The sequence below is a fragment of the Apodemus sylvaticus genome, chromosome 6, assembly GCF_947179515.1.
Source record: "Apodemus sylvaticus chromosome 6, mApoSyl1.1, whole genome shotgun sequence".
Classification (NCBI taxonomy): domain Eukaryota; kingdom Metazoa; phylum Chordata; class Mammalia; order Rodentia; family Muridae; genus Apodemus; species Apodemus sylvaticus.
In genome coordinates, this window is record NC_067477.1 from 9,940,048 (window position 1) to 9,965,550 (window position 25,503).

A 25,503-nucleotide genomic window follows, 5' to 3' on the forward strand; every position below is an offset into this window, starting at 1 on the left:
CTGTTGCCTCGTCTGAAAGCTGTTGTTTTGTGCATTTTCCCTCAGCTGACAGTCACCCCATGACTCCTTGTTATGGCTTGAATCGAGAATGTTCCCTCACAGTCTCAGCACATAGCTCCTTGGACCCCAGAAGGTAAGACTGTGGGAGCTCAGGCCGTGGGGCCTGGTAGCAGGGGCCTGTGGAGGGGATGGCTCAGCCCTGCTTCTGCTCTGTCTGCTTTCTGAACTGTGAAGTGAGGAACTGGCGCTGAAGAGGCGGCTCGATGGTTAGGAATACTGGCTGCTCTTGCAGAGGACCAGGTTTGGTTTCCAGAGCCCATGCAGTGGATAACAAACACCTGCAATTCCACTTCCAGATGACCCAATGGCCTCCTCTACTCTCCACAGACACTAGGCATGCACAGAGTGCATACAAAAATGCAGACAGGGGGCTTGAGAGATGGCTCAGTGGTTAAGAGCACTGACTGCTCTTCCGGAGGTCCTGAGTTGAAATCCCAGCAACCACATTGTGGCTCACAGCCATCTGTAATAAGATCTGACGCCCTCTTCTGGTGTATCTGAAGACAGCTACAGTGTATAATAAAAAATAAATAAATCTTAAAAAAAAAAAAAAAAAGAAAATGTAGGCAAACCACTAATACACATAATACTCCCTTGCTTTGGGTGCCACCTGGTGGCAACATCTGAATTCATTTTTTTTTTCTTTTTTTCTTTTTAAAGACCAAGACTGACTCATTATGTAGCCCTGGCTGGCCTCAGACACAGAGATCCTTGCCTCCCAAGTTCTTGGGTCAACGGTATATGCCTCCACACCCACTGCCATTAGTGTCTTGAGCCCACAGAGACTCCTTGTGTCAAGGAGATGTTCACCCAAACCCATGCCCAGAGAAGAGGGCCGAGGCAGCAGACACTGGTGTGCTGCCACGTGGAGGAATGATTTATTAGAACAAATTCCATGACAAATCATATAAAACAACCATTTTCTGAAAGACATCCACAAGACCGCCTGAGAACAATGCGCAGAGACACCTCCAGAAGCCAGGCAGGCGCAGGACCAAGGCCGGGCTGGAGGTTAAAGTGACAAAGGACCTAAGTGTGGAGAGGAACACCGATCTGTGAATTAAAAAAAAAATTACACAGTGATAACCAGGGGTGTGAGGCATGGACTCTGCAGGACAGCCGTTTACCTATGGGGAGCAGGCTGTGGGTAATGTGTGGGACATGCAGGGGGAGCAGCCAACAGGCTGAGATGGCACCTCCTCCAGACAAACAGCAGGCTACACACACACACACACACACACACACACACATACACACACACACGCATACACACGTAAACATCAGGTGGGCTGGGCAGAGGCACACAGGACCCGTGCATGACTCTATCAGCTAAGTGTAAACAGGGAGACCCACGTTACCCCTGAGGGCTCGGGGTCTCCCGCCGCAGCTACCTCTCCCCAGCAGTCAGATCCTGTTCAGGAGCAATGCCCACACACATTGGGCAGGTCACAGAGCACACCCATGCCAGCCTGGCCAATAAGGGACTGTCCCCATCCCATTCCAGCCAACGGGCTCTTTGGCTTAGTGCCTCCAGAAGCATCGGCAAGGGCAGCAGCAAGACAGCCACACTCTGCTCACCTGGCAGGCCCCGGCCCAACAAATCCTGAGAAAGCGTAACTAGTCGTGGGCCTGTCCCTGCCAGGCCTCCACAATGGATCAGGCCGCAGGAGCCTGCTGCAGTTCCCACTTCCTGCCCACTCCGTCTGGGACAGCAGGGGCAGGGACACGGTTTAGACCACAAAGCCAGGAGCTTTTTCTGCCACTCTGGGAAAGCACTCACCACAACCATCGGGTAGCTGGCCCACCCAGCCACACCCAGTACCACCGTGAGGAAGCCCAGGGCCCCTAGCTGGGATGGCCCCACTCAGGAGAGCTGGCACGGTACCCAAACTCCGTGGGTTTGGCAGTTGTGTTGGCACCAAGGGTGTAGAGCTGGGGCTCCTCCCGCAGATCCCTCTGTGGACCTCTCATCTGCCCAGGTTGATGGACTCTGCAGCAGCTCCCGCCATGGACTCGGCAGGAGCCACAAAGCAAGTGGCCTCCTCTTGGACAGTCTGGGGACATGCCAAGCCCATTCAGCTTGTGTGTTTGGCACTGACTGGCCCAGGGTCCAGCTCCTTTCTCTGTCTGGCCTCAAGCCAGCACACAGGGATGAGACAGGGCCTCCCAGGCCGGAGCTGGACCTGAGCCAGGCCTGGAGTTCCTGCAAGGGAGCAAAGTACTCTTTCCTTTAAAGCTACTGACAAAAACAATGGTGACTGACAGGAGGTGAACATGGGGCCTCACTGGCTGGCCCTTGGCAGTGGACACCCCAGGGGCCAGGCTAGGAGGCCTGTGGAGGTGGGGTCCCCATGAGCTGGATGAAGTGGTCTGGGTGCTGGCTGAGGAGGGGCCTGGGGATGGGAGGCACCCGTCGTGGGGTTATGGCACAGAGGGGGTTTCACAGAGAGCCGCCTGCAGCCGGGCAGGTGGGCCGTGATGGATGCACAGGACACACGCGCTTAAGAAGGCCGGCCTTGCCTGCCTCACAGCTTAGATCAGAAACCTCTCAGCATCAGGAAGGAAGGCAGGCTCCGGGAGGCCAGGGGGCCCGCAGTTGGCCCGTTGTGGGAAGCTCCTGAGAGGCAGGGCTGGCAGCGAGGTGTCCGCCGAGGCAGGTGAGGTGCAGCTCTGAGCTGCTGGCCGGGCTTTCCCATGTCCTGGCTGACCAGCCCCGGAAGGAGCCCTGTTTCCCATGAGTAGGTCGAGGCTCATGCTGGGGTCCACGATGGCATTGATGACTGCAGGAAGAGGCCAAGGAGCCCAACTGAGGATCTGGCCTTTGAGGTTGCCCTTGCCTGCCCGCGGCCTGGGACACACCTACCTTCTAACTGCTTCTGTACCCGTCGAAGTTCCTTCAGGATGGAGCTGATTTCCTGGGAAGGACAGAGAGGAGGAAGGCTAGAGGGCTAGAGCAGGAACATGCAGGGCCCCCAGGTCCTCCTGGGGGACTGAGGATGTGGCTCAGACCAGCTCAGCAAAGCCCACTGGCTGGGAGCTAAGTCTGAGAATGGGGGTCCAGGCCCGAGGATGGGGTCTCGGTCTCTCACCTTGTTGGATGTCTTCAGGATGGGTACTTCATTCTCAGAGTTGATTCTGGCCTCTAAGTCCTCCCACGCCCGGCCTGTATTCTGGAAGAGGATCCTGGGAGAGGAGCAGGGACAAGGACAGCGACAGTGACAGAGAACACAGAGAAGCTGCCTCCCCGATACTCTGGCCATAGTAAAGCTGATGCCGTCTCTTGGTAGAGTCAGGGGAAACTGAAGGCCAGAGCAGGAGCATGGCTAGCTACCTAATGCTCAGGTGGAAGGACTCAGCTAGGGGAGCTGGGATGGAGATGAGGGCCAGAGAGGGGAAGCAGGGGGCCCCGACCCCAGGGAGCAGCATAGGCACAGAGCCTGGCTGCAGACGTGGCTGTCAGGCTGCACACTCTGATACTGCTGCTGCACGTAGCACGCGTGACCTGCTGGCACCGGGGACCACCCACTGCACACTGATACTCCTGCTGCATGCATCACTCGTGACCTGCTGGCACCGGGGACCACCCACTGCACACTGATACTCCTGATGCATGCATCACTCGTGACCTGCTGGCACCGGGGACCACCCACTTACTTCATCTTCTCAGCAAGATGCTCCGTGTTTTCACGGATGGCATGAGACAGCTGCGACACCGGGTTTAGCATCAGATTATCAAAGATCACCTGGAAGGACGTGGGCATCAGTATGGCAGGGGCCCTTCCCTCCCCACCCAGCTAGCTGGCCTCCATCTCACAATCCCAACACTGTCTAAGACACGCCCCAACCCGCAGCTATGCCACGCTGGAGGGGCACCGTGCCTCCTCACGGTTCCGGGGCCTGGTCTTGTTGGCCAGGGCGTCCTCACGGCTGTCATTCATGTTCTGGTCCAAGTTGTGAGAGTTCATGGAGCCAGGCGGCACTTTTTGGAAGTTGAGGCTGGCCTCTGGAATGCGCTGCACCAGCTGCAGAGAACAGAGCATTGGCTTGGGTGATGTAGAGGAGCCACTAGGGGGCGGGGCTAGGGGTGGAGTGAGCCCCTGCACTGTTTCAGACAGACAAGAGATAAAACAGGATTAAGACAGGCCTGGGCCCATCTGCCCTGGGATCCCTCCCAACACCCACTCCCTTGGAAGGAGATGGCAGAGCATGAGGACAAGGTCCCAAAGCACACACTCTCGGGGACTCCAAAGATTCTTATTACAGCCCTCAAGCCAAGAAGCACAAGGTCGGACCTCGACCCTGGCAGATGAGCACACGCACTTTGAGAGGCCTGGACTCACCTCTTCCCGGGCTGAGATGGTTGAGGCAGGGGTGTTGGGCACATTCCCAAGAGAGGGGCTGCGAGTGGGTCCTGGGGAGCCCAGCGAGTCCCCATCTCCAGCCACATCATGGATCTCCCTGGCCAGGATGGCCACGTCCTTCACTAGTGTCTGGCTTAGCCTATGGCCAACAGGAAAAAGCAAGTTCTGCTAGAGGTCCTCTTAGGAGAGCCCCAGCACACAGGAGGTGGTGAGGACCCACAAGCATCCTGTGCAGTCAGGTCCAACTCCACTGCCTGAGGCCATGCTGGGTAAAGGCCTGCCAGAGCTGGGCCTGGGGTATACGGGGAAGGGTCTGACGAAGAGTAGGGCTCCCAGACGTTCTCTTCTTCCTGCACACCAGAGCTAGACACTGGCCGTCAGGCCCTCTCAGAATGGATATAACTCAGCCACAGGAGGCACAGGTACCACCTCGGTGAGCAGGGAAATGGAGGCAGGGGAGGAGTGAATGGAGGCTCATAACTAGCATGGGGGACTCCTGACTCCAAAGGTCAGTGTTGTAGAGGACCTTATGGCTCTTACAATATGGCTGAGAGCTAAGTTTGGTTCCACCATAGGCGACCACACATCTGACAATGTGCTTGTCCCAGTGAGGTACCCACCCGGGCAGCTAGGAGACAGAGGAGGCAGCATCAATTCCCTGAGCTTGCTGCTTTGAGGGCCCCAGGCTAGCCAGGCTCCTGCACACAACGGCCAGCCCTCTTTAGGGAGGTCACCAAAGGGCCCACATCCTATCTCTTGCCTTAACAGTTAGTTCTTCAGGCTCACCACCACCGTGGTCCACATACCCTCAGCTCCAGACCTGGGATATCCTACGACCATCATCCTGGTCTACCTAGGACCTGCATCCTGGGCCTTGGGCATACCCGCCTCTCTTCCTCACGGTTCCCCAACTGGGCGATCCAGGCTTCTCTCGTCTGTTGGTCCCATGGTTCTGACATCAAGGGAGCACAGAAGCAGGTCCCCCTGACTCTAGGTGACCCCAAACCTCCAAAGAAGTATTCCTACTTCTACCGATGCTGCCTCTCTTGGGGCCCCTTTCTATAGAGAAGCACACGGCGCCAGTTTCCCGGGCCCACTGGGCAGGCACGTCAGAACTTGAGAAACCCACACGGACCACACCTTTGCTTGTTCCTTATTCTCCTGAGACCTGGGGAGCCCTTATCCTTTTGAGTCTTACCCAAGAGCCATACATACTCCTGTAGCCCACACCCGCCTCTTAGGAGGACCATCATTTTCAGCCCATCTCTCTTACCCTGTCCCCTACATGACCTCATTCTACCATGGCCTCAATTGCTGCCGGTGAGATCACGGTAACTATATTGCAATCCCCACATGGTCCACTCTCTGGAGGGCCATCTGTTTCTGGTCACCTTCTCAGTGTCTCAAGAGCGTTCAGGATCAGCATCGTCAACAAGATTCCTGATGTCCACCTCGTCCCTAAAGGCTCTACAAGCCTTTCAGTGCCTGGCTGCCAGGACGCTGGCCATAGCTCAGCTGGACCCATTTCCCCACACCCTTTCCCAGAACACACCCCACGGAATGGCCATGTGACGAGTTTATTTAGAATAAACTGTGTCACACTAGCTCCTTGAACCCAAAGTTCCCCTGCCCTCCTATCCATCCACCCACCCATCCACCTATCCATCCAAATATCTACTAATAAACTGAGTCATCACCTAGTGACTAATCCATCCATCCACACACCCATTCATTTATTCATTTATCCACCTTCTTTGTTGTTGCTGTTGTTGTTGATTTTGAGACAAGGTTTCTCTGTGTAGCCCTGACCTAAAATTAATTCACTCTGTAGATCAGGCTGGCCTCAAACTCAGAGATCTGCCTGCCTCTCCCCCACCAGTGCTGGGATTAAAGGTGTGGCACCCCTGGTCTCATCGATCCATCCACGCACATAGCCACCACCCACCAAATAATCTCTAAACCCATTCAGGTCAGGGCCCAGCCCAGCCCAGCCCAGCCTCCACTCTCAGACTGCTCTCAGCCGAGGGGAGGGACCTCCGGCCTAGCCCTGACTCACCTAGCAATCTCGGCGATCTCTGCCGTCTGCACGATGAAGCCGTAGGGGTCGGGCTCTTCCTCATCATCGTCTGTGTCTCGAGGGCCCGTGGAGCGAGCCCGGGTAGAGCTGCTGCCCCTTGGGGTCTGTGTGGCTGTTGAGGCATGGGAGCGTGTGTGTTTAGGGGAGCTGTGGTGGGACCCATACTCCTCCTCGGAGGTGGACGTGTAATCCGAACCCTGCTGCCGACGCCGCGTGTCTTGAGTGAGTGGTTTGGATTCAGAAGCGAAAACAGAACAGAGAACACTCAGTGCCCTGGCAGCCACGGGTCCCTCGGGATGAGGCCTGTGCTGCAGGGCAGGTGCCTCACAGTTGTCCCCAGAATCCCCTAGCAGAAGCACCCCCAGCCTAAGGGACAAGCAGGGCCAGGGATCTGTCACTCCTGGGCTCAGTGCAGCATCCAGGGGCAGGAAGGGGGCACAGCAGGAACCAGCCATGCCCGATGAGAGCCTCTCCCTGGGCACCAGGAAAGGATGCCAGGCAGTGATGAGGTAAGCCATACACAGCTTGGGGCCAGCAACGGCACCACAAAGCTGGCTCACACAGGTGAGTGGGGTCACCACCACCCACCCAAGCCAGGTTCCCATAGCCTTCCTTCATCAGACCTACATCCTTAGGATGGCTGCCTGCCTGGGTAGGATCTTAGATTGCTTGGCTCAGGGCGGTTTGGAGCCCCAACCAGCACGGATAGCAAACATACTTTGGATGAGGGCCGGATGGGCCTGCATGCTGGGCAGTGCAGCAGGCAGGTTAGGGACAAGCAGACATCCCCATCCAGTGGTCCCAGCCGGCAGGAGGTCTATGTGAAGATGCTGGGGAGTGGGGTGGGAGGGGTACGCGGGGCCAGCCAGGGACAGCAAGGACAAGGGGTGGGGCTGCGGCACCTTGGCTCAAACCAGTTCACTCAATCCTGGGGTACAGCACAGCTTCCTTGATGAGGTGGGGCAGGGGCTAGATGGAGAGGTCACCAGCCACTCCAGAAATGGGGCCAGCTCTGAGAGCTGAAACAGTGTGTCCTTTCTTATTGTACACACGTTACACAGGGGATGGGACAGAGGTCACTATTCATGTGGACTGACACAGACCACAGTCAGGGGCTCTGTGGCCATTCAAGGGTGTCATAAGGGCTGTCATTAGATAGGCACCCTTCATTGGGGCTTCAGCACAGAGGACAGGGACCAGAGAACTTTGGGACAGCCCTCTTCCGGTCCTCAGCTGGGCATCTTGGGCCCCTAGCCTGGGGACACCAAGAATGACAGAGTCAACCTTAAGGCCCAGGCACTGAGGTCCCTAGGGTGACAGGGGGCATCCTGGGAGGACCTTCTGCCACATAGGTGCCATGGGCACATGTATATGCAGGTCCACGACACATCTACCCAGGGGCTCAGCTGCTGCTGGCCATCCTGCCCACCCACCAGCCCGCTCCCCGTCACCCACACTCACTGGAGGAGTATCTGGCACTGCCCGGGCGGGCCCTGCTGAAGGGCTGGCGGGGGCCCGTGGTGGCAGCAGTAGCAGCAGTCTTCCTGGCAGCTGCGCGGGCCTCGGCTATCGTGGGCTTCCGGCTGCTGCTGTAAAGCTCAGCACTGCGACCAGAGAAGCCAGTACGGGCAGGGGCGGTCTCAGAATCACTGGGCCCCGTGAAGGAGCCTGCCCGCTTCCGGGGCATGGCCAGGATGTCCAAGCGTGTCAGTTTCTTGGCCTGCTCAGGGGCGGCACGATTTGCTGGTTCAGGGTTGGCCGTGGTCCCTCGTTCGCCATCCATGGCCTCAGTGTCCGAGGCATCCCCCAGACGGGCCCGCCGGAGTCGGGAGGCCCTGGTGGGCCTTGGGGTGGACAGGCTGTTGGAGCGGGTCAGTGCCTGCTGCACCTTCTGGGCCGTGGTGGACCCGCGGCTTTGCTCCTCCTGGGCAGCGGGGGATGGTGGGGGAGCCACTGGTTTCCGGCGAGGCCCTTGTCGACCTGCCGCAGTAGCCTCAGGGGTCTCATGGTTAGAATTGGGCAGGTGGGCAAGGCCAGAGCCTCGATCTTCTTCAGGCCAGTCCAGGGACCCTCGAGACCCATGGCCTCGACGCATGGCCACACGCCTTGATGGATCTCCAGGGCCCAAATCTGCAGGCGACGGACGATGCTGTTTCTCAGACAGCCGCTCTCGGGTGCCTCCCGGGGTAGCACCCCCCGGGTCTGGTACTGCTGGCGGAGACAGCAGGCTCTCCTTCTGTGGCCCTGGAGTCTGGGGGGTTGTTGGGCTGGGACCATTTTTGCCACTGAGCAAGCTAATGGTGCTGGCTGTGTCCACATCTGAATCCCCAGACAGGGAGTCCTCCGGAGGCCTGGGGTTGCCAGGCCCCTCACACTCATCTGCAGCCTTGGAACGAAGTCGGGCCTCCAGGGCCGCCAGGGCCGTCTCAGTCTCCTTCAAGATCAGGTGGGTGTCCTGCGTGTGGAAGTCCAGGCGCGAGGCGCGGGCAGCAGCCAAGTCTTGGAGGAGCGGGTGGCTAGAAATGTGGGGGAGCTTGCCAGGTGCTGGGGGGCCGCTGGTCGGCTCCTTAGTGAAACTCTCTTGCCGGGCAAAGGTCAGAGTCTCCTTGGGTGGGGCCGGGTCAGGCTCTGGGGACCGACCACTGTGCAACTGGATCACCATCCTCCCGCTGGAACTGACATAAAGCCCATCCCTTGCTGAAGGGCTGTTCTGGACCACCCGTCCCGGGCCATCCACTTCCCCAGGACCCACAAGTGATTTCTTGGGGAAGGTGACCTCCCCATTCTGATCACCAATGAAGAAAGAGGTGGGGGCTAGCTCCCCAGGGGCCCTTGGTGAGCGCCGACCCCTGACCCATGCTCGATCCTCATGCCGCTCTGGGCCTGGTTCTGGGCCGCGGCCGCCATCTGACCCGCTGGCATCACTGAGACTATCAGGGTCCAGGTCTTCCTGGCCTATAAGGCAGTTCGCTGGCTCACTGCCCAGCTCTGGTGGCCCTGGGCCATTGCGCCTGGCAGCTTCAAGGCCTGCGGGGCTGTCAGCCCTCTCACTGGGCAACTGAGGGAGGAGACGCCGGGTTCGCACAGGCAGGGGCCCCTCAGGCTCTCCATTTCTGCGCCCAGGAACATCCTCTGCAAATCACAAGGCCAATGCAGTTAGAATGGCTACAGACCTGCAGGCCCTACATGGCACACAGAGCCCCAACCCTCCCAACCCCCCACCAGGCCTAGGCCGAGACAAACTATGTCTATGGTGAGGACCTGAGGCCACCTTGGTATGGGCCCCAACCCTAACAGCAACTCAGGGTTCACATACCTGCCAAGGCAGCATCTGAGTAGCTGTCAGCCAGGCTAGCCCATCGGGAAACCCACTTCTGACCTCCGGGGGAACCTGGGACCAAGAGGCTCTGCAGAGAGAAGGGCAAGAGGACATACCCACAGCCTGGGAGGTACAAGCTCAGACGGAAGCCAGGGCTAGAGAGACTTATTCGTGCTGTAGCTGCCACAGACAATGCCCTCTGCAAAAGCAGTCAGGAGGGCCCTGTGGCCTTCCCTAGGCCCGTGGGACCCCAATGTCAGCACCGTCACAGCCCCATCAGCTCCCAGGTCTGCAGCGATGGCCCTTCTCTACCCTGACCACTCCCAGCATGGCTGACTGTCATACCTGCTGCTCCGTCTGGGGAGTCATGCCTGGTGTTCGGGAAGCAAACTCTTGCAGCAAAGCCATCCGCTGGGCCCCGCCCCCATCACTGGACTCATCTTTGTCACCTCTGATGACAGGGCGGAAGGTAGCTGAGGACACCCTGGAGAGTTCAGGGGATTCAAACACCCCAAAAACCTGCCATAAGGAGAGAGTTCCAAGGGTCAGAGGTACCCAGATGTGAGCCCAGTCACCCAGCTGGGCATGGTGCCCTGGGAAACAGGCTTCATTCTGACAGGTAGGAGACAGAGCCCAGGGGCCTCCCTCCTCCAAGTCCTTTGCCCAGCTGGACCAGACACATGACTTGACAGCAACAGGCCAATATCTGGTTCTCCAACATGACCCTGGAGTCCATTCCTGCCCCACAGCCCCTTGGAGGGTCCCATCTGACCATCCTCCACACCTGGTCGATCATCTTCCGAGCCTCTTCCACTTCTCGGTCTTGAGCCTCTGTCTCAATGGTGTATGTGCCTGCGTCACTAAGACTGTCGTCCTCCTCCTGCTTACGTGCCTTGGTCAGCTGAGGGTCAGCGGGAGGCGGTGGGGTGGTTGAGGGGGTCACAGGGCTGGCTCCTCGGGGTGTCAGAGGGGCGGGCAGCACTGGAGGCGTCTTCTCCAGGCCAGGCCTGGTGGCTGGGGAACTGTCCCGCATACACTGGGCCATGAAGTCCTGGGCCAGGCGGGAGCGGCGCCCCACACTGCCGAAGGGGCGCATGGGGCCGCGGGGGATGGGGGAAGTGCTGCCCAGTCGCTCCTCAGTCTTTTCTCGCTTGAGCGAGCTGGCCCTCTGTGGCCCTGAGCTGCTGCCAGGGGCACGGACCGTGACACCAGGACGTTCTCTGTCTGCAGTCCCAGGACCCCGACGCTTGTCAGCCTTGGGGTCTGCAGGCGGGGTGTGCGTAAAGGACTGTGAGCGTTTCTTGCGGGGTGTATCCTCATCAAAGAACTCAATGACAAAGGCTTGCTGGTTGTGCAGCAGCTCCTGAGGGTCCCGTTTGATCTGCCGCTGCAGCCGCACCTGCTCCCCACCGGCCTCGGCTGGGGCTCCAGACACCGCCGCAGGCTTGGCCAAGGGGTCCTCCGAGTCACTCTGTGTGCCGTCCTCATGCTTGTGACCTGAGAGAACCCTTATTCATCAGTAGAGTGAGCAGTCTCGGGGAGCCTCACTACCCCATGCCCCCTGGGAATAGACCCAAACTGACACCCATGTGGAAGAAGTCCTGCAGCTCTGGGAGCCTAGTACAGGTGGCTCAGTGACTGTAAGACACTAGACGCTGGCTTCCCCCATCTCGCTCCCCCACCCAGACCAGGCAGGTGATTCCTGGCCAATTCACTGGAAAGTGACAGCCAGACAAACCACCCAGGCCCCCACTGACAGGGTGGTGTGGGGGACAGGCAGGCCACCTGCTAGCTTAAGAACTTGCCCCTATGCCAGTCAGCACTTACCCTTCAGAGTTCGAGTGTGGACAGGAAGGTCGCTTTTGGTGCTGTGGCGGTCATCCCCTGGGCCGTCCCGGCGCAGCAGGCTTGGGTCATTCTGCACCAGCCAGTCGGCCACCTTGGTCTGGGCCGAGACCATCTCCGCGGGTGTGGCCTCCTTGCCGGGAGGCCGCCGCTGGCGCAGGGAGAACTTGGTGATATGGTCTTTGATCTTCACCTTGCCTGGGCTGCAGTCATCAAACTCAATGGTGAAGGAGGCATGGCTCTGCACCACAGGGGCCGTCCCGCCAGCACCCGACTCCTGGTCTTTCGTGGGCACTTCCTGAGGTGTCACCTCAGGGAGCCGTGGTGGCTGTGGGCCTTCCTTCGTGGGGATCTCAAAGTAGCTGGGCTCACGTCTGAACGAGTAGTCCGGTGGCTCGGCAGGGCCACGGCAGCTGTCCAGCTCACCGTTTTGCTGTACCAGGTCCTTGGGACGCTCTGTGGGGAGGGGTCCTCAGGCCAAGCCCTTTAAAAGCCACCCTGCTGCCTTCCGACCCAGTCCTAGCGGGTACACACAGACTCACCTGGGTAGGGCTCCTCCTGGTGCCGGTCTTCAGATGGTGTGCCACTGTCATCCTCACCCCACCAGGAGGGCTGCCCATACAGGGGTGTGCGGTAAGCTACCGCCTCTGCGGGGGAGTTCAGGACTTAGGATGCTATGGCCTCTAATGGGAAGGTCTGGAGCAGGGCCAGTCTGTGGACCAGGCCCTGTGACCTTACCTCCCTGCTGGGACCTGCACTATTCAAGTGTCTGGCCAGCTGTTAGGTGCATTTGTTTTAGTGTTAGGATCTTCTATGTCTAGAACTTGGCATTCTATTTCCCATGAATCTAGGTTTTCAGCTCTGATTTGGCAAGAACAGAGTCCGGTGCCCCAGGGCAGGGGGTCAGTGATGAGGTAAAAACAGCCTTGTCTCCCATAAGCCCTTTCATTTCTTCTGAGTCCAATGGCCGTAGGGATCTTGGTTACTGACCTAGGTGCTCACACCAGCAGGCAGCAAGAAGGCCTGAAGGTTAGACTACCTATCAGTCAACAGTGTCCGTATAGAATGAGGCTATCCCTTGGTGTTTTGCATGTCTCCTTGTCCCCCAGGGCATATTTTACTCTTTACAAAATTACCATATGCAAATGAAGGGTTTTATTCCCCTGTGGTATGCCATAAGCACTAATCTCATTCCACCATCCATGCCCTTCTCCTGTTGGCTCTCTGACCGCTGGGACCTCACTCTTTACCTAGTGCTGTACACAGCGGTCCTTGCCGCAGCTGTGTCTGCCACGGGGCAGTGGTCTCTCAGCCTGTCTGAGGTCCTCCATGAGCTGTGCTCTGCAGGACTGTGAAACTTACTTGCCCAGCTGGCTGCACCTGCTATAACCTCGGGAGGCCCTGGGCCGCTGTCACCAGCTGTGTGTACTCACAGCCTGGACACTGGCAGGTGCTGGGAACAGTCAGATGACTGGACACCTGCCCAGCCCCCAGCGGTCTTCACAAAGGTAGGCACAGGTTCAGGGTACACCTGCATCTCAGCCACACAACAGCAGTACAAGATCCCCCATGTGTGCACATGGGCTGACGCACAGGGCACAGCAGAAGTTAGCCAAGGCTGAGCAGCAAGGTGACCTTCCTGATGTAGGAAGGACATCTAACTTGGTACCCAGTCCACCACTGCATACGCAGGCAGGACTCACGTCTCCTGTCACCGTGCTATGCTATTCCCACGCCCACCCAGACCCAGATACCACTTCTGCCTCTACAGTAGCCCCCTAAATGTTTGTCAGGCCTTACCTGCACTCACCTACCCACCCCAGCCCCAGGGGTGATCTGCAGAATCAGGCACAAGACACCTGACTCCAGGAAATTAAGGCCTGCCTACCTTTGACCTGCTGCAGACCACAGGGCTGGCACCTAATGACCCATCAACTGTTGGCGGCCCTGGGGTCCAAGAAAAGTGAGCATGCCTGTGCACATACACAAGCCAAAGCCAGGGTTAAGCAGGCCTGCGCCTACAGCTGTATTATGAATCAGGAGTATAAGCTGGGGTGAGGAGTCCCATGGGGTACAGGAGGGAAAGATGGTAGACAGAGGGGCAACAGGGATAGAGACAGAAAGGCCTTGAGTGGCTCTGTATTTTGTGTGGCCCTTCCCCTACCCATCCTGGTGCCCACAGCCATGGCCTACCTGCTCCATGCCTTCGGTCCCCTTTCTCTGGCTTGGGCTGTGAGGACTCGCAGTAGGGTGTGTGATCCGGCAGCGCATCACCCCTCTTGGGTGCAGAGACCTTGACGCTCACCTGCAGCTGGCTGGTGTACTTCTCATGCTGTGGGCAAGCACGCAAGGTAAGGGGTGCTGTGCCAGCCCTGCCTCTCCCCCACAGACAAATCTGGTGAGGTCCATCTGGTGAGGCGGCTGAGGGTCTAGGCCCCACGGAGGATGCTCTAGTTCACATAGTTAGGCAGAGTGGAGTTTGCTTCTCTGGACGGGAGGAAGCAGGCGGGGACCACAAGAACAGAGCCTAGAGACCAGCATCCTCCGGGCCCCACCTGTAACGGGCCACTCTGGGGCCTAGCTACGTGACCTCTTACTTTACAAATTCATTTGGAAAACTGGATAAGGATAGAGCACTCATGGTCCACACAAGAGTCAAAGCTCTATGACCCACACAAGCAGAAGAAAGGAAACACAGGGATGCCACAGGATCCTAAGTCCTACATCAGGCTCCAACCAGTGTGACCTCAGGAGTCTCAAAGACACCAACCCAGAGGACACACTGCCTGCCCTGCCCTTGCTGGTCTAATTCAATCCTTCCTTGTATCCTCCCCTGGGCGGGTCAAGGCCCAGGAGTGTGGTCTGGCTTTGTACCCTGCCTGGCCCACTGTAGTGTACTCTACTCCCAGAGGATCTTGGCCTCCGGCTAGGTGGCCCACCCTATCCATTGCTTCCCAGCTACGGGGCTTTCTCCTGGGCCACAGTCTCTGTATCCTACTCACTACCTGACTTGAAAGGTCTAGGGTTATAATTGTAGGCCTCCAAAGCTCCAACCGTTCCAGCAGGGCCAGCCACTTACCCTCGCCTCCCTAGCCACTCAGCCCTCGCCTCCCCAGCTGCCCTACCATCTGTCGCTGTATAAGCCTCAGGGTGATGACTAGGACTGGGCCAGCCAGCCGGGCAGGCCGGGCAGCCCTGACTCATGGTACCTGCAGCCAGCAGAGGGTGGCTCAGGAGCCTGGGGGGTGTGTCTAGGGGTAGACCAGAGCAGAAGCAGAAATGGCCGGCTAGGGGCCCCAAAGGGGGGCTCTCTTAGCCCTGGGCTGCCTCGGCACTGACCTTGAGAGCCTCCTCAGGGAGTCGGTGCTGCACACGCTCCAGCACATACATGTTGGAATGTGGCTACGAGTTAAGGAGAAGACAGAACGGGAGGAGCAGGAAGGACCTGTGGCCGCAGCACTGGAGTTGTCAATGGTGAGTGGGCGGACTCAAAGGCTCCTGGAGGTGGGAAGACATTCTTGGGGAGGACCAATCATGCCCCAACATACTCAGGAACGCAGAATATCCAGGCTCCAGAACTCAAAGTCAAGCCAGGACTCCAAGACCCAAGTTCCCCAGGCTTTCTGTGACCTCACAGGCTGAGGCTAGGGGCAGACATGCCCCTCCATCAGAGGGGGCCCAACCTCTAAGGCTGAGGGCCTCTTCTGTGATTTAGAAATCCCCTAATCCGCTTTAAGATGGCAGAGCAACCCTGGCCTTGGTCCTGACAGGGCAAAGCAGGGGAGCCCCTCAGAGAAGGATATCGTAGCCAAAGCGGATGACGTCATTGAGCTTCAGAGTGATGTACTTCTGGTCTGGGATGCGCACATCATTCACAAATGTCTGTGGAAGAAAGGGGACGGGGAGGAGGCCTAAGCAGGGCCTTCTTGTGCTCCTGGCTCACTGTCTAGGAGCAGACCTCACAGGTAGCAGACCCCGCAGGGCCCAGGAGGGCAACCCTGGCTGGGACTGGGGTCAGATGCCCTGGTGGTCCTCCACAGTCCAGTGGGTGGCAAGGGAAAAGCCTACTTGCCACAGTGCCCCTGCAGGAAGGGCTGCATTATGGAAGGGTGGATCAGGGAGGAGGGGAGTTGAGGGTACTGCCAGGTCTTGGTGCCAGGCTCACATTATATAGGCAAGACACACTAGGGTAACTGTGGGATACCTTCTCAGGACTGCACTGGCAGGGACAGGTCAGAGTCTGTTTTCTTATTGAAACAGGGTCCTGGGATGGACCATGTCTGGGTAGGACAGATGCATGAAGCCACAGAGGGCTTGTCCCTGCCTTCTACACCAGTCCAGCTCCTCACTCTTACAGCCAGGGCCTCCCTCCTCCCCTAGTCCCAAAGAACCAAAGAGACACACACTCCCTTTCCCAGGTGGGGGCGGGCACTCATTGCTTTGGGGGGGACACTCATCTCCTAGCATTGCGCCTCCCTAGCCCAATCGAGATTAGCCTCCTCTTCAGCCAGTGGGGGCCCTGGACAGGTCCCTGGAGGCAAGACCATGGCTGGGGTGGGACCAAGCAGGAGCCCAGTGCACTCACCCCATTGAGACTGCCCAGGTCCTTCACCCAGTGCTCGTCACGGTCCTGGTCATAGTTGATGACAGCATGCTGCTTGTCCACACTACGGGACTGGAAGGGATAGACAGTGATCTCAGGTGCCCAATCCCATGCTGCCAACGCCTACTGCACACCAACACCCCTGGGACTCAAAGCTCCCGAGGCCCCCGTCCTATGACAGTGTGCAGACAAAGTCACCCAGCTGTTGGGCTGTGAGAGTCACCGGGGCCACTCTATCCTGTCCTGGGCACCTCCTTCCCAAGCACCCTCCCCAGCACCATTCCCAGTACAAGCACTGGTTCCTGGGTCAGCGTGGGAGGGCATGCGAATCCTCTAGTCATCTGCCGTCCACTCCCAAGGGCAGGCAGAGGAGGCCATCCACCTCCACTTGAACCAGCCAAGAGGCGACACCCTGGTCCAGCCCACAGGAAGCACACAAACCCGTGTGATGGCCACATACAGCTGATAGTACGCATTTATCACCAGGCTCCCCAGCCAGCTCCCCCCGCCCACCCCTGCCGGGCTTGGCGTGCACCTCTTCATGTGTGAGCATCCACTCTCATGTTGATATATATGATGAGTACTTCACTCCGAGTCGTTCTCACCTTCCCTGGCCACCAACCTGCCCAGGACCCCTCCTAAGGACAGTCACCGAGCTCTTCACTTGGCTGAGCCCCTAGATTCTATGCCCAGAACGTAGGCGGGGACAGGGTTGTGCTACTTGTCAGTGTGGGTCCATGTCACCCTGTGTGAAAGGCGGCGTCAACACCTGCACCACTGCCCGCTGCCTCTCTCCATCCCTATAGCACGTGACCGGCACCGCAGGGAGCAGTGGGGTCTGCCTGGCCCCCAGCCCTGCCCTGAGCTCAGCCTGAGAGAGACAACAGAATCAACCAACTCAGGGAAACCACTGAGCTCCCATGACAGGCAGCACCTTCCAAAGGAGGTTCACCTCCGGAGCACACTGCTGATGGCCTTTGGTGTAAAACCTGCAGTCGCTTGCTCGTTCAGGGGCTCCCAAGATGCCCACCACTACAGCCCACCCCTCTTCCTTTCAGGTATCATCATCATGCCCTTTGCCCAGCAACAACTGATCCATTTTGGGGAGCACCCCTCCAGGTCCAGGCACATAGTAGAGACAGGGGAGAGGGTGACCGTGAACTCTGGCCCAGGCCACCTCTACTGCTAGCCACCCAGCCTGGCAGAGGGGGCTGTTTCTAGCCTATGTAGAGGAGGTATTAGGGAGATTCTAAAGACAGGCCTGCAGCAGAGTGGGTTCCAGGTGGGGCCTGGCCCAGCCTCTATGTCCCATAGCTTGTCACCAGGGGACCAAGCACCCACAAGGTGGCTGAAGGGAGGTTCTGTTTGGGTCAGAGGGGGGTCACACCTCATCCTGTCAGGACCCCCAGTTCTTTCTGGAAGTGGGTGGGATACAAGGGTTATATAAACCCCCCGAAGGGTGTCTGGGGGCAGTGTCCAGGGGGACAGTGTTCAGGGGTGTCCACCCTTCAGTTGTCTCCTCCAGTGTAGCCCACATTTCTGCTACAAACATCTTAAGATCCAGCCTGCTCAATGTCTCCCTGTGATTTTCCCTAGCCTGTTCCTGGTCTAGTTCACCTGTTCCCAAAGCCACCGGCCTTGACCTAGTGGGTCTTTGACCTTGAGATGGCCAGCTCCAAGGTCCGTCTTGGGCTGATCCAAATTCCTTCTCTGTAGCTGTACCTACAAATACCTCCCTTCTCTGGCCTTGCATGGGGAAGGGCTGGCCATACATCATTCCACATGCTCACCAAATCCTAGCCTGTGCCTACCCTGTGCATGAGCCAGGACATTTCAGACCCTACCAGACAGAAGGGCTCTTGGGGAAAGAGAGACCACCTGCTTCAGGGAAGGTCAGACTCCAGAGGCCAGAAGGGTCAGGACAGCCCCGGGCTCTGCTGGCCTGAGGGGGGGGGGGGACAGCAGCTTGGACTGACCCCTGAAGCCCTTCAGGCTGACCCTTCCAGGCAGAGAGCTTCTTGCCTGAGGCTTTACACACCCTGCACCTGATGGCCACCTCCTCCTCCTCTCCCGGGAGGCCTCAGGCACTTCAGCCATTCCTACCCTCCAGGGTGGGTCCAGGAATGCCGACCCAGCATGCCCCTGGCCATTTCTGGTGGTATACTCTACCAGCCTTCAGTATTCAGCAGGTTTCGATCTACATTCAAAACATGCCCTCTCCCCACCTCAGCCTGGCAGTCCTGCTATCATTCCAACTCTGCCCAGTCCGGAGTAACTTCCTGAGCCCCCTAGGCCTGCACACCTAGAGCCCCAAGGCCCTGGCAGCCTCTCCACACCTCCTCTCTGCCAGGCCAGATGGGCTGTAGTCAAACCACACCCTCACCTAGCCTGGAACCCAGTACCGGCCCCTCCCTGCACCCAGCCTTCCTCCCCCACAGTATTAGTCTGACCCCCACCCAAGGATCCCATGAGCACCCCTGACTCATGGTGGGCTTAGAAGCCCACCCATCCCTTACACTGTCTCCTGACAAGTCCCTCTCAGACTACAGGAGAAGAAGGAACCACGCCACCTCCTTGCCACCCCTAGCCAGAAATCTCCTGTCATCAACACCGAAAGACAAGCAGCAAAGTTTACCAGCCACACCCACACGTGCAGGAGGCAGAAGCCAGCCCAGTCAGGAGAGGAAGCTCTGGGCCCAACACTCAGGGCTAGACTCACCCAGGGGCCGGGAAGGAACACCGTGAGGCAGAGAGTGGACAAACACAGTCATGAGAAACGGCCAGAAGAGCACCAGACACATATTGAAGGAGAAGTTAACGACCCGTGCTTACTTCAGATGCTAAAATGACAGGCTTCTAAAATTCACGCCTGGCACCCTGTCCTGGCTGTGCTGACCCTGGCAGTGACCACACCCAGAACTCTGGGCATGCCTCCCTGCCAGCTCATCACCCGCATAACCATAGAAGAGATGCAGGTACCCGCAGCAGCTAGCTGAACTTGCTATGGGAACGAACAGAGCCTCTCCGAGGTTCTGGGATGTGCTTTCCGGGTTAGGGTGTCACACACAGCTGAAGAACAGACTAGGTGGAGGCAAAAGCCAGCTCTCCATAAGCTAACAGCACATGCAAGCATATATATCATATATAACGTATTTAAAAAAAACACCTGCAGGCACCTCATGTATGCACACATGTGTATGCATGTGCTCATATTTACATATGTAAATGTCATAAGTACATGTCGTTCACAGGTGCTGGCTCTGGGCCAGGTTTGTCCAGGGAGTACTGGATAAACCATAGTCCTGAACAGCACAGCCCGTTGATGGCATGTGGCTATTGTTGATGGCTGTGCCCCAGAGCACAAACAAAATGTCTCTAGCCCCTCTGCCTGACTTGATTCAAGCCATAGCCTCTTTGTAACGCTGCTGAGGCTACCCAACCCCAGCGGTTGCCCCTCTGTTCTCCCATAACCAACCCATCTCTACAGTGGAGCCTCCAACTCCTTCAACAGCGGTCCTTCCCACACAACCCTGTCGACACCTCCCCTTCTCGCTGCCCATCACTGCTGTGTGTCTGGTCACTCCTAGGCTCTGCAATCCCACCAACAGTGGCATCTCCTCATATTTCTCCTCACACGGGGATTGAGCAAGCTGTATTACTGAGGCTGCCGGGGATGCACGCCTCCACGGAGAAGGAGCTGGGAGCAGAGGTGAATGGGAGCTAGTTCGGGGCGGCGACGGCTGGGATAAGGCATAGACCCAGAATCCGACCCTGAAGAGCAAGGGATGGCGTAAGGTGGGGCTGGAGAACGCCAGAGGTCCCCAGTGAGGGGAAGGGAACTGAGGCAACACTGGCTCCTGGCAGAGACATAGGTAGAGGGGACAGAAGATGATGCCAAGCCTGAGGACTTGGAAAGGTCCCGGGGCAGCAATGGAACAGCCCAGGCGCTGGGGTCAGGGCAGGTACCAATCCTCTGGCTGTAAGCAGCTAAGAGGCCAGGGAGACTAGAGGGGTCCCAGGAACATGCCTTGGGGCTTCTTAGTAGGGGAATCTGCACAGAGAGTGAGGGGTCTAGAACTGAGCAGAAGGATAACAGACACCAAGACTGTGAGAGGAAGGGATGGACTGAACGAGGGCCAGCAGGGCAGGGCAGGGCAGGGGCAGCCTACTGCAGGGGTGCTAGGACGGGGTTCCTCTCTGCACTCCTCTACCTGCAAGACCTCCCAAGCCACAGCTGATGTAGTATGTAAAAGAGAGACACCCCTTCCTACATCACATCTCTCAGGGACAGAGAGGACAGAAATGCAGTGGCACCCAGACCAGGGGCTACCCAGCATGGAAAAACTGCTGGGGTTCCACCACTGACAGGCCCAGAAACTACCCAAATCTGCTCTATGTACTAAGACTCCTGAGTAGGAGGCCTGGTGGAGCTGCCAGGCCAGGCCCAGGTAGGGGGAGGAGCCTGCTCTGGGTCCCCAGCACTCCAGGCTCACTGCAGCTCCTCCCAAGGTGTTGCTTGATCCATGGAGTCATCCTGGTGATGCCGGGGAAGACAGCAAAGCCATCGCCAAGGCCTGTGTGTAGACCACACCACGAGGGGACAACCCAGCTAGCTGGGCTACAAGGCTCGGAACACAGCCGGGAACTGGCACCTGTTCCATAGACTTTGTGCTTTCAAATAACTAAGTAGCATCCAAAGCTAGTTCATGCTTTATAAAACCAATGCCCATAGATAAGTAAGCTTCCTGTGTGTTCTTCCACAGCCTCTGCACTCTTCCAGACTAGGCAAACAAGGCCACACTGCACGATCCACCCAGCCCTTTACAGGACAGATTTGACTTGGCTCCTCCTACAGAGTCAGGAAGGGACAGAGGGCTGTGCAGGGAAGTCTCCCAGCAGGAGGAGCAGCAGCTGGGTTTTTGTTTAGGTGAAGTTCTCCAGACACCATCTGGAGAAAATCCAGAAAATCCAGACTCTAACTTGTGCTATGACAAAATGCCTTAGACATGGAGTTTATAAATAACAGAAACTTACTGGTCATGGTGCTAAGGGATGGGTACCAATGATTAAGGTGCCAAAGACAGGCTATCTCAGAGGCAGCACCTTCCAGCTGGGCCCTCGCTTGGCATAAGGAGTGGGCAAGCTACCCCAGACATCTTTTAGAAAGACCCCATCCTGGCTAGTTTTGTTAACTTGACACAAGCTAGAGTCGAACGGGAAGCGGGGTCTCAACTGAGAAAACAAATGCATCCGATCCCCTGCATACAAGCCTGGCACATTTTCTTGATCGCTGATTGATAGGGGATGACCCAGCCCACTGTAGGTAATCCTGCCCTTGAACAGTGGGCCTGAGCAAGCCAGGAAGAGCAGGCCAGTAGCCAGTGGTCCTCTCTGGCCTCTACTTCAGCCAGCTTCTGCTTCTGGGTTTCTTCCTTTCATGACAGATTAGTAAAGTGACATAACCCCAGTCCTCTCCAGGTTGCCCTCAGTCGTGGTTTTTATCACAATAGAAACATAAGACACCCTTTAATCCCATACTCAAGGACCTTCATGTCCCCACCTCTTAATATCCCACTAGGGACCAGGTCCAGCATGAAACCTTTGAGGGGCATAAACTCTCAGAAAGCGTACAATGCTGTGCTGGGCTAGCCTTGGATGGGTCCATCAAGGCATAAACTCTCAGAAAGCAGCTGGGCTGGGCTAGCCTTGGAGGCTTGCTGTCCTGTTGTCTGCTCTGCTCAGACACAGTCCACTCCCAGGAACCTCACACACCCTGGGAGTGTGCAATGTGGCCATAACTGTACACGGGAGAGTGAGTAAATAAATACAAAATACCCGTTTGGGGACACTAGGCTGCTGCTCCGTGCCCAAGCAGACCCCTTAGCTAGGCCAGCTGAGCCCATGAGGACACTCATGTTCTTCTCAGAGTCCCATGATGGGGTATGGAGCCCAGAGATTTGAGGCTAGGATTTTTTGCTCTCTATGCTGAGGAGGAAGCAGTTCAGGACTGCAGGGAGCCCAACTCATCCGTACCCCCAGGCCAGGATGGACCCTGTAGGTCAGTACCCCAACAGAGAGAGACACATAAGCTCCAAGAATCGCAACTCAGGCTCTGAACCCAGGTGGCCCAGCCACATCTCCCTTTCTAGCCCAGGAAGGGGACCCACCCCGTCAGGAACACATGATAACACAGCACTGCACACATTTGGGAGTAAGACCTCCAGGACAGCCCTCAGGCAACCCCTAGGGCAAAGCAATGGGGACGCAAAAGTACCACCCGGTCAGTGCTATCCAAGATGCTCCTCAGCTCCACCTGTTTGGAACACTTCTCACACTTCCTGGAACTCTGGCACTTTCTTGTCAGAAACAGGTCTAACACGAAAGGGCAAGAGCCCAGGCCCATGTGCACCCTACTCATGCCCACCCGTGGGTCTGAGGCCCAGGCAAAGAGGGAGCGATCTCCCCGTCTTTGAGGTCCCTGACCACCTGCCCAAAGGTAAGAAGCCCCACTCACCTGCAGCATGAGCTCGCATTCATCACGCCCCACGAAGATGAGCTCACGCGGGAGCCGGTGGCGCGTGCCACTGCTGCTCACCAGGAACCAAGATGTCACGCTCATCTTGGCACTGAGGAGGCCTGCCTGGCCCTGTGGGGAGAGGGTCAACACTGGAGCTCCCCAGCCTGGACTTCGGTCCCCTGGATACGCACAAGGCCAGCACAGACCTGCCCCTTTAAAGACCCATGGCCACCATCTCAGAATCTCCATTGGGCTCCAGGCCCTACATCCCTTTTCTCTCTAGGTGACTCTGGCTGTGCTGACAAGTCCACAGGAACTATGAGAAACAGTTCCCAGGGAGTACCCATCATGGCCTACAGAGGGCGCCAGGGGACACATCCTTACTAGAGGGTCTGCTTCCCACAGCAGGCCACTCTGCAAATCCTGGGGCAAGAAAAGAAGTCTGCAGAGCACAGGTCTGACTCCATCCCTAGAGAGCCCAGGACAACATAAAAATCCAAGCCTTGTTCAAACACAGGCATTAGCTTCAGGAGGAGAGCATGAACCTAAGCCTGGGCCTGGACAGTGGCTCTGTGCAGGCCAACGATCCAAGAGGGCAGTCTAGAGCTCCAGAGTCCTAGTGATTCACAATCTAGTTATACTACGAAGAACAACTAGAGTGCCCCAGGGGTGGCACCTTGCCAGGTGGGTGCCACCTGGATTTGAACCCTGGTACTTTAAAACACCACACACACACACACACACTCACACTCACACTCACAAGAGAGTGAAAGTCAGGAGACAGCAATAGGAGGAACAACTAAGAGTCAAGTGGAGGACGCGTCACAGGTAAGAAAGGCAGCAATGTGGGGCAGAGTGGGCAGAGGTGAAGGAGGCAGGACCACAGCGTGCAGGAATCGGAAGCTGGATGAACGGCTCTGGGTCCCCACGGGGTTGGTCAGGTGGAAGCCATCGCTGACACAGGACGGGCCATACAAGTCACCTCTTTGGAAGTGTGAACACACACAACACACACAGTGGAGAGGTCACACTGGTGATCTCAGGGCCCAAGCCCCGCAATGCCCAGGACCAAGAATCGGAGTCCCTTACAAGGCTGGTCAGGTAGAAGCCATCACTGATGCAGGACAGTCATACAAGGCCCTCCTTCATCTCTCTGGAAGTGTGAACGCACACAACACACACACTGGAGAGGTCACACTGGTGATCTCAGGGTCCAAGCCCTGCCCTGCAATGCCCAGGAGCCATGCCCAGAGACAGCAACACCGGGCTGCTCACCCAGGTCTCAGGTCCCTTCGGGGTAAGCAACAGGCAAAAAACACTGGACTCTACCCGTCTGCGAAGGCCCACAGCACTCCATCAGGACGCAGGAGGACGATGGAGAAAAGAAGCCTGCCTCCACAGAAAGCAGCTCCAGGTGCTGTGGAACATACCCCTACCCAGCTCTGAGGTCCCCGTCCTGTCCTTAGGCCCAGTTTGAGAGGCACGGACTAAAGGGGCAAGATGTTAATGCCCTTGCAGCCTCTAGGAGGCCACGGGGTATATCCATAGCCTCAACTCCCAGAAAGACCCAATCCTACTGGCAAAGGAAGGAGTCAGGGCTGTGGAGGGAGCCCCCAGACCCCAGGCCCAGGGCGTCAGTGAGCCTCCCAGCCCCACCCAGCCTGGATGTCTCCCACTCTGACATCACCTGCTGTCACCTCACTGTGGACAGCAGGCACGGGGACACCCTCAAAGGAGAGGGAGGCCAAACCCCAGAGCCTGGTCATGAAGTGACCAAGGCCACCGCCGGTCCAATTTGGAAAGGCTTCGGAGCCAGGGCTTGCTGGAGGTTTGGGGCTGGGCTAGCCCGGCCATCGTTGCTAGGAGGGAGAATAATAAACATCCCAAACTTGTCCCCTCAGCCGCGTCAAGCAGAAGAGCCACCACCCCAAGGTAAAGGAGGAGGTGACGATGCGGATGCTGAGAGGCAGTAGGAGGCAGGGAGCAGCCCAGTGGCTGAAAGGAGCAGACAGAAGGAGGTCCCCTCCGGGCCGCGGACTAGCCCAGAGGAGTCAGGGAAAGCAGGGAGACTGTGGCGGCTGAAGGGAAAGAAGAGAAGGAAGATGGAGGGAGGGACCGCAGAAGGAGGGGGGACCGGGCACCCGGGAGGAGGCCGGGAGGCGGGCAGGCGCGCCAGGCCCAGAGGGGGAGGGAGCGGCGTTGTCTCCTGAATCAGCGCTGGCCCTGCCCGGGCGGGGACCCGGCACCCAGGTCTACCAGCTCGGCAGGCCGCGTAGACATGCGCGGGGCCAGGCCTTGTCGCCGGTGCCAGGCGGCCCCTCCCGGGCGCGCGCAGACACGGGCAGCATCGGCAGGCACTGGCCGGGCCAGGTGTGCCGGGCCCTCGCCCAGCGCCCTCCTCGCCGCCGCTTTTGTCCAGGCCCGCCCGCGCCGGTGTGGCCCGGAAGCACGCAGGTGCCCTGCTGGAGGCCCTGCCGCCGTGAGCGCAGGGCAGGCGCGGCCCCTCCTGCGTCCTACCTGTGCTCCCGCCAGGCCCGCGGCTCGCCCGCCAGGACGCTGCCCGGCCCAGCCCGGCCCTCCGCCCGCCCGGCCGAGCGCTGGGCGGGGCCGCCGCCTAGGACATGCCCGGCGCGGCCCGCACGCTGGCGGCAGCCCCGGCCGAGCCCACGGGCAGAGCGCCGGACCGCGGCCTCGCGCGGCGGGTCTCCTGACGTCTGCGGC

At 58.1% G+C, this 25,503-nt stretch overlaps 1 protein-coding gene across 3 annotated transcripts; it reads right to left on the reverse strand.

The window, feature by feature from the left end:
- Positions 1-916: 916 nt before the first annotated feature.
- Cep170b (centrosomal protein 170B) lies at positions 917-25,503 on the reverse strand. Of its 3 annotated transcripts, none has more exons than XM_052184915.1 (19): positions 25,300-25,503; positions 22,780-22,911; positions 16,248-16,337; positions 15,464-15,544; positions 15,002-15,058; positions 13,856-13,994; positions 12,205-12,309; positions 11,645-12,118; positions 10,602-11,314; positions 10,163-10,336; positions 9,815-9,905; positions 7,960-9,630; positions 6,478-6,610; positions 4,401-4,560; positions 3,939-4,082; positions 3,715-3,803; positions 3,150-3,243; positions 2,924-2,975; positions 917-2,840 (listed from the first exon to the last, which is right to left on the reverse strand). In XM_052184915.1, exons 2-19 carry the CDS (start codon positions 22,882-22,884, stop codon positions 2,593-2,595), a joined length of 4,620 nt encoding a protein of 1,539 aa, XP_052040875.1. In that variant the 5' UTR covers positions 22,885-22,911; positions 25,300-25,503; the 3' UTR covers positions 917-2,592. The 3 variants fall into 3 exon arrangements, with proteins under 3 accessions (XP_052040875.1, XP_052040874.1, XP_052040876.1); XM_052184914.1 differs by having other exon boundaries at positions 6,478-6,715; XM_052184916.1 differs by lacking the exons at positions 917-2,840; positions 2,924-2,975; positions 3,150-3,243 and adding an exon at positions 3,260-3,624 and having other exon boundaries at positions 3,687-3,803; positions 6,478-6,715.